This window comes from Tachysurus fulvidraco, chromosome 26, assembly GCF_022655615.1.
Source record: "Tachysurus fulvidraco isolate hzauxx_2018 chromosome 26, HZAU_PFXX_2.0, whole genome shotgun sequence".
NCBI lineage: Eukaryota > Metazoa > Chordata > Actinopteri > Siluriformes > Bagridae > Tachysurus > Tachysurus fulvidraco.
Window position 1 is genome coordinate 2,430,393 of NC_062543.1, and position 12,500 is coordinate 2,442,892.

Genomic DNA, 12,500 nt, shown 5'->3' on the forward strand with positions numbered 1-12,500 from the left:
AGTAAGTGTCTGTTTCAATAAGTGTATGTCAGTAAGTGAGTGTCAGTAAGTGTCTGTTTCAGTAAGTGTGTGTCAGTAAGTGTCTGTTTCAGTAAGTGTATGCCAGTAAGTGCGCGTCAGTAAGTGTGTGTCAGTAAGTGTCAGTAAGTGTCTGTTTCAGTAAGTGTGTGTCAGTAAGTGTGTGTCAGTAAGTGTGTGTCAGTAAGTGTGTGTCAGTAGGTGTGTGTCAGTAAGTGTCAGTTTCAGTAAGTGTGTGTCAGTAAGTGTCAGTTTCAGTAAGTGTGTGTCAGTAAGTGTCAGTTTCAGTAAGTGTGTGTCAGTAAGTGTGTGTCAGTAAGTGTGTGTCAGTAAGTGTCAGTTTCAGTAAGTGTGTGTCAGTAAGTGTGTGTCAGTAAGTGTCTGTTTCAGTAAGTGTGTGTCAGTAAGTGTGTGTCAGTAAGTGTGTGTCAGTAAGTGTCAGTTTCAGAAAGTGTGTGTCAGTAAGTGTGTGTCAGTAATTGTGTGTCAGTAAGTGTGTGTCAGTAAGTGTGTGGAAGTAAGTGCGTGGCAGTAAGTGTGTGGCAGTCTGTGGCAGTAAGTGCGTGTCAGTAAGTGTGCGTCAGTAAGTGCGTCGCAGTGTGTGTCAGTAAGTGTGTGTCAGTAAGTGTGTGTCAGTAAGTGTGTGTCAGTAAGTGCGTGTCAGTAAGTGTGTGTCAGTAAGTGCGTGTCAGTAAGTGCGTCGCAGTGTGTGTCAGTAAGTGTGTGTCAGTAAGTGTGTGTCAGTAAGTGCGTGTCAGTAAGTGTGTGTCAGTAAGTGCGTGTCAGTAAGTGCGTGTCAGTAAGTGCGTCGCAGTGTGTGTCAGTAAGTGTGTGTCAGTAAGTGTGCGTCAGTAAGTGTGTGTCAGTAAGTGCGTGTCAGTAAGTGTGTGTCAGTAAGCGTCTGTAGCTGACAGAGTTTAATTAGTTACAAATGATTTTTTACTCAACTAAGCTGATGCATTATTACATAATTTTCTAAAACTAGAAATAAAAGATAAAAATACCACACTGTTTTTCAGAAAAGAAGGTTCACATCCACCAAATGCTTTTACTCCAAGTGACTCGAACACTTGGAGTAATGTCATATAAATATTAAGTTTTATTCTTTTTTCTTAATTAAGCCAACACTGAGCAGAGATTATTATATTTTTAATGCTCTAGGTCTACTGATTTTATTAGATAAGTTAGATATCATTTTCATAGTAAACACAGAGACAACCATTCATCCGTTTATAATGAACATCTGATGAAATTGTTATTTTTATTATGAATGTGTACCAAGAGAACGAGATGCTAGACAGTGATTTAGTAGAAGTGAACAGAATGAAGCTGAAAGATTTCAGTTCCAACCCTTTTCCCATCACTTCTTCCTCCGAGTCCACCACTCGGAAACATACGCATAACGGAAGTTTTCTGAAATACCTGGCAACACGACTGACCGAGACATGGAGAAAAGATGTCAACGAGATTGACTGAAAGTTCGTCGCATGTTGTTGTTGTTTGTTTGATTGATTTTTTAGTGTTACATGCTATTATATGTGCTGAATATTCAGAACCGATCTCTATTTCTTTCGTTTTAGTCGAAAACTATTCCAGAAATGTTCCACAATCCAGGACTTGATCTCTCATCAAATAACTTCTCTTTAAACTCTGGCAGAAAATTACACAGTGCCACATTTCTGTCATTTCTCTCTTCCTGTCTGTCCTTCTATTCTCCTCTTTTCGTACTTGCTGTGTGCAGAAGTTCAGAAGACTACACTCTCTCTCTCTCTCTCTCTCTCTCTCTCTCTCTCTCTCTCTCTCTCTCTCTTTTCCCATCCAGCCTCCTGTTTGACAGCCAGACACTCGACTCAATGAAGAGTCTCACAAGCCGACTTCAAACACAGAGAGCGACCTGGAAAGCTTCAGCCGTACAGATCTGACTCGTTCGTCTCACAAACTGACGCACTTTAAAAACAAGCAAAACACTGTGATGTTATCGACCCGAGGGGAAAAACACAGAACTGTGAGTTTCCACAGAGACAGAGATGCATACGCCGAGAGTTTGCAATATTTATGAACGTCCGCCTAGAACTATACACACAGCAGCGAGATGACAGTCAGAGCTCCACACCTGATAACGAGCGTCTCTGTAATCGAATCAATAACACGCCGAATCCTTCGCACCGTCGCCGTCGTCGCTTTAAACGTCTGAACCTCAAACCATTTCGACCCTAAAAACCTCATGCACGAAACTACAGTCCATGCATTATTTAAGCCGAGCGTGTTTTTCTTCCCCATGCATACTTTCAGAAGCCCTTTCATATTCTTTATTTATGAACAAAACGTGTAATAATAATATTTGAAGAAGAATCTACACTGACAACGCAGAGGATTTTGAACGCCGCCGGGTTTCTCGTGTTTTACAGCACCGTGCTGTGAAGTTCTCGATTCTGATGGTATAAAAATACACGAATAGAAAATATCAGTTTTAAAAAGCATACGTTGATATTTCTAATGTTTGTTTAGCGTTTATGGAGTTAGAATCAAGAAAGGCTGGTAAGAGAACGTCTGTTAGTAGCTGCTACTTTATAAAGTAAGCGATAACGGGAACTGGAGCATTAAACGTGACTAGAAGCTAAAATAATTTAAAATAGCGTACGTATACTTTAGTGTGTAATCCTAACATAAATAACCAACATTATTAATTATTTCCCCTTAACAACACACCCTGAAATGTATTTTTTCATTTATATGTTAACATCCAAAGCGTTAGCATCCAACAAAATCACAAAAATCGTGTTTTTCGCTGCTTATAAAAACCCATCGAGTGGCATCGGGGACTGGCACTAACTCTATTCAAGAGCTCTTTTTCTTCCTTTTTTATTGTCTATTCATAAAGATTGAGAGAAAAACGAGGGAGGAGGGTGGCCTTTAACGAGCCCCGGCATGAAAAAAGAGCCCTGAAGCTCTCAAAAGCCTGGCAGAAGGAGGGATCGGACACAGCCTTGAGCTCGCCTTTCTTTAGTCGGGTGATCCACAGACCCTGTTTTTTTGTGGACTAGAGACCCGGTGAAAAGAAGCGAGTCTATAAAGCTGACCTGAATAGAAGAGCAAATCAAAGCAGAGACAAGTTCCACTTCACTAAACCATGCGAGCTGCCACCGAGACGCATTACAGGCTGACGCGTTACAGCGAGACTGACATTAAAATAGAAATATAGGCATGAAGACAGAATTTACTGTGTTCAACACATGGCTGCCTTTGCTTCAATTATTTATGGTGGTTTAAAATATACAAGATTGTAAGCAACAAAATCATTGTTGGCTTGTAGTTTGTTAAGTAGCTTTGTCAAGTTGCCTTGTGTTAGCATTATAAAGTTTATTATCCTGCTGGAAAAAAAAAGTATAATCTTGTCAATGGTTTTAGATGGATTTCAGACACTCTAACTGGTCAGACTGGTTCTACTGAGTTAGACTGGTTCATACTGGTCATGCTGGTTCTAGTTGTTCAGACCGGTTCTATCAAGGCAGCCTTGTTCTCACTGGTCAGACTGCTTTGACTTGTTCTAGCTGGTTCTGCTGGGTCTAGAACCAGCATGGACAGCTTGCACCAGCTAGAGCAAGCTGTCCATGCTGGTTCTAGTTTATTAGACTGGTTCTAGCTGATTAGACTGGTTCTATCCAGACAGGTTTGTTCTCACTGTTCAGTCTTATTATTTAGACTGGTTCTAACTGGCAGTGCTGGTTCTAATCAACTGGTATTCAGGAAAAAATGGGTTCTTGCAGGTTTGACTTGTTCTAGCTGGTCGTGCTGGTTCTAGCTGATTTGACATGTTCTAGATGGTCATGATGGTTTTAGCTGGTTTGACATGTTCTAGATGATCATGATGGTTTTAGCTGGTTTGACATGTTCTAGATGGTCATGCTGGTTCTAGGTGGTTTGACTTGTTCTAGATGGTCATGCTGGTTCTAGGTGGTTTGACTTGTTCTAGATGGTCATGCTGGTTCTAGGTGGTTTGACTTGTTCTAGCTGGTCATGCTGGTTCTAGCAGGTTTGACTTGTTCTAGAAGGTCATGCTGGTTATAGCTGGTTTGACATGTTCTAGATGGTCATGCTGGTTTTAGCTGGTTTGACATGTTCTAGATGGTCATGCTGGTTTTAGTTGATCATTCTGGAACTAGTTGATCATACTGGTTCTAGATGATCAGACTGGCTCTAGCTGGTCAGACTGTTTCTATCCAGACAGATTTGTTCTCACTGTTTAGTCTGGTTCTAATTAATTAGACTGGTTCTAACTGGTAATGCTGGTTCTAATCAATTGATTCTGAAAAATGTTTTTTTACAGCCTGGATATAACTGGTCAAGTAAGTTCTAGCTGGTCAGAACTGATCAAACTGGTTCTTTCTGGTCAGACTAGTACATGCTGGTCAGACTGGTCAAGCATCTTTCTGCTGATCAGGTTTGCTGGTTTTAGCAGGATTTTCTTCACCTCAGGCCGGTTCTTCTTCGTTTATTTTTAGATCGGTGACTGTAGGTCAACATTACTGAAAAAAATCTCTAAATTGCTGGCATTTTTATTACATTAACATTTTATTACATTTTATTAGCTAGCTTTTGATGAGCATAGCTCCCTTCATGTTAGGATTAGAAGACAAAATAAAATCAAGACCACCCTTAATGTCATGTGCCAACATAACAATCTCTAACAATTTCCATCACAGTGATTGGTTAGCGTTTATGACTAGATACAGATTACTGTATATGCCTCAGGCTAAATCATGTCCATGTACAGTGTCTTGTCACATCTAGAAGAGCGTGTGAGCTGAACTGAATCTCGTCATGAAGCCTCTGCTATTAAAATGTCATAACATACACTGGTACAGTTTTTATACAGCGAGCTCTTCAAATATACAGCTAGAGCAAAACAGGCTTAAGAACCAAAGAAGAACATCAAAATGCAGTGATTTGATTTTGAAGAAAGAGAATTATGTGAATGAAAGGTTTTACTTCAAGAATCAATGGAAAGGATTCGAATTGTAATTAAAATTGTTTGATAAATAAAGGCCTGAAAATGGATCATCTACTCTGCATTCTAAGCTGGGATTTGAAGTCGACGTTGTGTAAATCCTTCTGAAACAGGAAGTCAGTCTAAATAGCTGAATCTAAACATTCCTGACAGTAGCCTAGTAAGCTAGCTAAACATTAAGAAAAACATTAATAAGAATGATACTAATGATGGTGTACAAACTCACTCCTCCAACCCCGACTCCACCATGCCGGAACCTGTGTTCGTTGTACCAGTTTACGTCATAAATCTCCACATATTTTTCTCTCTCTGTCCCTCTAATTATTTATTTATTTATTTATTTATTTATTTATTTATTTATTTATTTATTTATTTATTGTTTTTAAAAAAAAAAAACTCTTTGCATGATTAATGGTTCTGTTATATCAGGGTCTATTCTATTTTCTAGTTGCTGCTCTCCCCGCTCGGTTCATGCATGCACACGGACGGGCGCGTGGATTCTTGCCCAGAACAGAACCATACGGCCAAAACTAACTGTATGCTATCGTCTAATAAATTCTCTTTTGACAAAGTGGTCCTGACAGAAATCTTCTTGCTCAGATTGAGGGAGTGACATTTCAGGTCTGAAAAGCCTTAAGCTTTAACAAAAGGAAACAGGAGAACCCAGAGGAAACGCACACGGACACGGGGATAATGGGGAAGTCAGGACGCAGACGGTATCCTGAGCTCTGGATCAATGCAGATACCCATCAGCTTTACCACCACACCCTAACACATGACAAATGATCCTTCATCTTATTACAAGGCTTCAAACCATGCACTATAAATCTCTGGGATTGAACTCAAACACTCAACTCAAGCTGCATGCTTTCTGTACATCTGGCAAAATAAATGCCGCATCAGATACGAAACCTCCACGATCAGCTAACTAACTAACTAACTAACTAACTAACTTCTGCATCTCAAGGTGAAAAATAATTATTTACTAATCCAGAAAATCCAGTAAACTGACCTTTCTTTAGGTATAAAGGTGACCAACAGCGTTGAAGATTTGAACACTAACGATGTTACCACTCAATAACCGTCATCGTGCACAAGGATGTGACCTGACGTGAATTGTTTAGTCCTGTACTTCCCCTGTTTATGCTGACACTGCGCTATCATAAATAATGCAGCATTAATATTTAAGAGCGTACACAAACATCGCTCCCGAAGATGAGGCAACCATCTCGCGTACTCGTTTTATGGTGCCGATCCCATCTAGAAAGCTCTCTTGGTTAAATGGAAACAAAACCAGTGGGGTTTCTTTGCCACAACCCCTCACTCCAGTACCGAGTGGAGTTAAGAGCTTTAAGTAGGAGGTGAATTGGAACGCAGGACAGCGAGTCAGCAGAGACCCTCAGCTCCTGACTCATGCGCTGAACCTCCTTCATCAGCCCGAACCGATCTCAGAGGGCAGATCGAAGGACGAAGGGTTTAGAAAGACAACATGAAACTTTAACAACAAAGTAAGCTTCCAGGGCTCATTCTGTTACTCTGACAGACACACACACACACACACACACACACACACACACACACACAGTCCCTGCAATGAACTCCACAAAAGTTCATGCTCGCATGCTGTGGCGTCGGATCAAGCGAGTGAAAAAGTCCATTCATACACAAATTGGAGTTCGTTAATTGCTAAATGAAATCAGCTGTAATCCTGGGAAAGGCCTGAACTGAGACAAAGCGAATCAAAGCGTCACTTCTAACCAGCAATGTCCGCTTTATATCAGGCTCATTACATAACACTGCCTGATAAAAATCCAGTGCGATCTCATGGGTTTTAAATAAAATAATGTAAAAGGTGTTTGTTCCAAAGTTGATATATTTATCCATGACACACATGACATTATGGCTGTTTTTAAAGGACAACAACCTCCTCATTAATACACAATTGTTGGACTGTATATTTATAATCACACCCTTCAGTGTCACCCAAATGAGGATGAGGATTTCTTTTGAGTCTGATTCCTGTCAAGGTTCTACAGGAGTTTTTCCTCACCTCAGTCACCTCAGACTTGTTCATTAGGGATAAATACAAACACATTTAAATTCATTCATTCATCTTCTACCGCTTATCCGAACTTCTCGGGTCACGGGGAGCCTGTGCCTATCTCAGGCGTCATCGGGCATCGAGGCAGGATACACCCTGGACGGAGTGCCAACCCATCGCAGGACACACACTCTCCTTCACTTACACACTCACACACTATGGACAATTTTCCAGAGATGCCAATCAACCTACCATGCATGTCTTTGGACCGGGGGAGAAAACCATAGTACCCGGAGGAAACCCCCGAGGCACGGGGAGAACATGCAAACATGCCCCTCACACATTTAAATATAAGTCTAATATTAATTTTGAACTTTTGTATATTATTCATCTTTTGTATAATATGAAACTTTTTGTACTGTGTTTCTTATGTTCTGTAAACCTGCTTTAAGATTCAGTCATGTTTATAGGGAAGTGATGTCATCACCGCTAACATCAGAGAGCTCCTTGTACTCATACAGGTAGCATTATGTAACAGGAAGTGGACTCAGGTGATCCAGAATACCCAAGGGTACCAATAGTTTTGCACTCTGATTAGAAGGCACTTTCAAGTAACCGCCTTTGCTAGCGTCCTAGAATGCTAGTAGCATAGGGTTGGAGTGGGGGGAGGGGTGGAGACCATAAGCAATAGAAATTTGGTTCTTCCGGTCCGTTTATGTGATGACGAACGACGTGCTGTAGGTGTTTGAAATAAAATGACTAGTTCAACCTGTGACATCACTTCCTGTTGAGATTGGTGATGGTTTGGGAAAATGTTTTCTGCAGTTATAGAGATATGAAAGCAGATTTTCAGGAAAACTAGAGCTTTGATTTTGTCACAATGTTTTGCTAGAACATGGCGGGAAAAAAAAAAGAAGAAAAGCAGAAAAGCTAAATTTCTACTTAAATATACGATGAAGGTGTTCGTGCACAGTGAGACGTGGTGCATTACAAAAGGGATGGTCTTTAGTGTATGTACAAAAGAAATCATTTAAAGCAGATTAAATCATTTTGCAAACACAATTGTTGCAAAATGAAATGTGAAAGCAAACCTGCGATTATTAGCCCCGCCCCCCAACCGAGCCCAGAGTGTGGACCAGCGTGAAATCGGCCTCAACTTCCTGGTCATTTTACTCCTTTTCTAAACATCGATATAGATCTAGCGAAGCTTTTAGTGTAGGTATTGTATTGTTTCATTGTGAGGTGATCGTGAAGTGTTACGCTCTCACACTACGCTACTGTCAGACGAGGTGTGTGGCGGATTTTACACTTTCGCACCTAAAGTGTGAAAATGAATTTCGCTTTTTAAAAAAAAAAAATTTGCAGATGCACAAAAAAAAAGGGAAATAAGTCCATCACGTACTGTATGTTCAGGTGCATTATCTGAAACGTGCACATTTGTGAGATAGACAAAAAGAAACTGAGGCCACGTCAGGACAGAAACACAAACACAAAATTTAAACAAAGTCAAATTTTTGTAAAAAATAAATAAATAAATAAATAGAATGTAAAAAAAAGTGTTGACTTACCGATAGGCATTGCATTATCTCCGGGCTGGTGGTGTCGGGAGAAGCAGCATGGTTCGCTGGAGCAGCCTCTGAGGGGATAAAGACAAAAGAGTCACGGGCTGAGACTGTACCCTTGGAGAACATCTCTGCATCTGTGCTTTCTTCTTCTTCTTCCTCTTCTTCTTCTTTTCCACACAGACGCACATGCAAAGTAGAAAAACACAAGTTTGTCCACAGGTCTTAGTAGCTTTGTCGCTCTCTGAGTGTCTTTCTGTCTGAGCTTAGACAGAGGGAATTCCGTGAAGGAAGCGGCGCGGAGAGAAGGAACTCCACTCCTCTTTTCTCTCTCAGTCCATTATCTCTGAGTTTTGCGCGCTCCTGGGCTGTTGCTGTGGAGACAGCGGCTCGGTCCGGCCGCAATGTCCTTTTAAGCGTTCCTCATAAAGGGCCGCATTCAGCCTGGGACACAATGCAGCGAGACTCCCTCGCACTCCCTACCTCTCTCTTTCTCTCTCTTTCTCTCTCTCTCTCTCTCTCTCTCACTCACACACTCCCTCTCTAGCTCTCACACTCATTATCTCTCTCATAGACACTTTTTTTCACTCGCTATCTCCAGCACTCTCTCCATGCTTGCTTTTCCTTTGTGGCTCATTTGATCCTGAGACTCAAACACATGCCATGCACTTTATTTATTGATTTATTGATTGATTTATTTTATGTTTATAGGATCCTATCGGAAGATCAAGCCCTGAGCAATTTCTCATTTCATTAACCCCCGTGAAAGATGGACGCCAGCCCTGTTTGGCAATCTGCCGTGATGAGGTTCTGTCTCTATTAGCGCTCAGGAGTCGAACATGGTGTCAATGATGTAACTGGGACAACCGATGGGAACTTGAAAATTCCACTTTAATCAAAAGTGGAGGGGAAATAAAGAGACTCCCCGCAGCCTCAGGAGGTGACCTGTGTGGCCGCCATTGTAGAGCCAGGCATAAATCACCTCGATTTAACCGCGAGACATAGAGCAACTGGCAACAGAGCATTACGAGCCAGGCTAGCTCCTGCCAAGGAACACCCCGTAGAAAAGCCCGAGACAGAGAGTGAAGGAGGAAAGGAAGCAAAAGAGAAGAGAAAGAGTTGAGAAAAGTTGGAACACGTCCATTACGTGCATGCGAACCGGCCATAAAGCACTGGAGAGAGCAGGAGGAGTGGACACAGTCGCTCTCAGCGGTCACTTCCACTCACTTCACACTGTGACTCTGTCGTTCTGCTTTTCACAGCAAAACAAACAATGCCGTGATGGAGAGCCTCGGACGATGGACACAAAGTAGACACGAAACAAAACAAAGAAAGTTTATCATCTGCTGTTTGTTTTATTCTTAATAATTCAAGCATTCCTTCCATTCAGGAACGTGAAGTTATTTTGGGATTGTTGCAGCCAAACAACTTTTTTTTCTTTTTTTTTTTTTTATCAAAATATGCGATCGAATTTGTGGAGTATTTTGTTTGTCTAGTTTCTTTTTTTTTTATGCTTGAATTGGTGAAATCACAAACACATGATTCTTCTATTAAACTCCTCCCAGCGAAGACACACATGACTTTCTATGAGAGCTGTACTCGTGTCCAGCTGATGATGTCACGCAACGACAACGATGATGATGATGATGATGATGATGATGATGATGATGATGATGTCTCGGAACAAATCCAGAGAAGTGACTTTAGTTCAGGTCCAAATGGATTCACTGACTGATACACTGACTCACTGGAAAGAGAGAAGTGAATCTCCTTTTGGTCCAAATGGTTCACTGAAGGTATGTTGTGTGTGTCACATAACGAAGATGATGATGATGATGATGATGATGATGATGTCTCGTAACGGATCGGCGTTAAATATCCGACGTAAAAGCGCATAATCCTGGTAGAGCTGATCATACCTCGTACCTCATTCATACCTCATTTGTGCAACGTTTAAGAGATTACATCACATCCACTTTTCATGCACGTGATCACGTGAGTAACGCATGTTACAGATCTTATGCCCTGGAAAGCATATAACATCCTGTGATTATCCTACTAAAAAAAGAAATAAAATCAATTCCTACATTAGGATATGGTCATAAATAACGCGTGAAAATCATATGTGAAAGAAATAAATATCTTAATATGCTTAAGAGTCAAGAAATCTTAAGAAATCTCAGAAAAATAAATGCATTTAAAATGATTTCGGTGAATAAGATATTCGACTAAAAATTGTTTTTAAAAAAAAAATCATGTTTTTTTTAATGAATCTTAATTTCATTTTAAAAAGATGAATTCAATTTAACTTTTTTTTTTTAAAGTGTCCACTTTTTAAAAATAAAGATTAAAGATGTTTCAAATCTCTGTAGTCTTGGAAGGTTTGGAGTCTTTTTTTTTTTTAAACATATATTCTATACATTTTTATATTTTTATATCGTTATAACTTGTTGGAAAAATAACCGGTTTTAATTAAAATTAATATATTAATAAAGTTCATATGCACATTTTCCTCCCCGGTTTCTAGTAAAATATTTACCTGGAAAAGTTCCATTTTTTGTTTTATTAAAGTTTAATAAAGTTCATGGTTGAGGAATATAAAGGCAGATTAAAGGCAGATTGATGTTGCACAGATTGAGGTACTGTATATGAAGTGTGGCACGTTTTCTGAGAGCAGCAGTGTAAAAAAATAAATAAATAAATTTAAAAAATGTGTGTAAGAAAAAAATTGAAACTGAGAAAAAAACTTGAACTGACTCCAGCAGACAGATTTAACACAAGCTCTGTATCAGGAGAAAAAAACACACACACACACATATGCATTCAACACCCACACATATTGTAGGCATGAAACACACACACACACACACACACATACACACACACACACACACACATACGCATTGAACACACACATATGCATGAAACACAAACACATATGCATGGAACACACAGACATATGCATGGAACACACACACACACAAACATATGAATGGAACACACACATGCACACACATATGCATTGAACACCCACGCATACTGTATGCATGAAACACACACACACACATATGCATTGAAAACACACACATATGCATGAAACACAAACGCATATGCATGGAACACACACACACACATATGCATGGAACACACACATACACACACACATATGCATTGAACACACACACATACTGTATGCATGAAACACACACACATACGCATTGAACACAAACACATATGCATGGAACACACACACACACATATGCATGGAACACACACATACACACACACACACATACGCATTGAACACAAACACATATGCATGGAACACACACACACACATATGCATGGAACACACACATACACACACACACATATGCATTGAACACACACACATACTGTATGCATGAAACACACACACATACGCATTAAACACATATGCATGGAACACACACACAAACACACATACATATACATATGCATGAAACACATACACACACACACACACACAAACACACATATACATATGCATAAAACACATACACACATATACACACATATACATATGCATGAAACACACACACACACACACACAAAGTGTTGGCCTTGTTGCTGAATCCTTAAGCAGAATTTCAAGAACGTTCCTGACTGTAATCCTGTACGTGTGAGTTAAATGTGATTAGGATGCTGGGAAAAACTTTCCAGTGTGCAAAAATAAGAAACACGCTGCGATAATTTACTGCTTTAAGCCATCAGACTGCAACTAATAAGATGAAAATAGGGCTTATTTAAAGAGCAGAACAGAACAATTGTGTTTATTTAGTGCACCTACGTGAACAAAATTACATTTTCCAACATCCAGATGTGGAGTAAA

At 40.0% G+C, this 12,500-nt stretch overlaps 1 protein-coding gene across 3 annotated transcripts in view; it reads right to left on the minus strand.

Annotated features, from left to right (window-relative positions):
• The window catches only part of LOC113636577 (regulator of G-protein signaling 3-like), a 41,678-nt gene extending 32,579 nt beyond the window's left edge, over window positions 1–9,099 (minus strand). For 2 of the 3 annotated variants that reach the window (XM_047809107.1, XM_027136758.2), the window contains exon 1: window positions 8,636–9,098. In XM_047809107.1, the coding sequence (XP_047665063.1) occupies window positions 8,636–8,758 (123 nt within the window). In that variant the 5' untranslated portion in view covers window positions 8,759–9,098. Of the gene's footprint in view, window positions 1–8,635 lie in introns of all 3 variants that reach the window. The other variant, XM_047809108.1, reaches the window with a different exon arrangement.
• Between the last annotated feature and the right edge of the window lie 3,401 nt (window positions 9,100–12,500).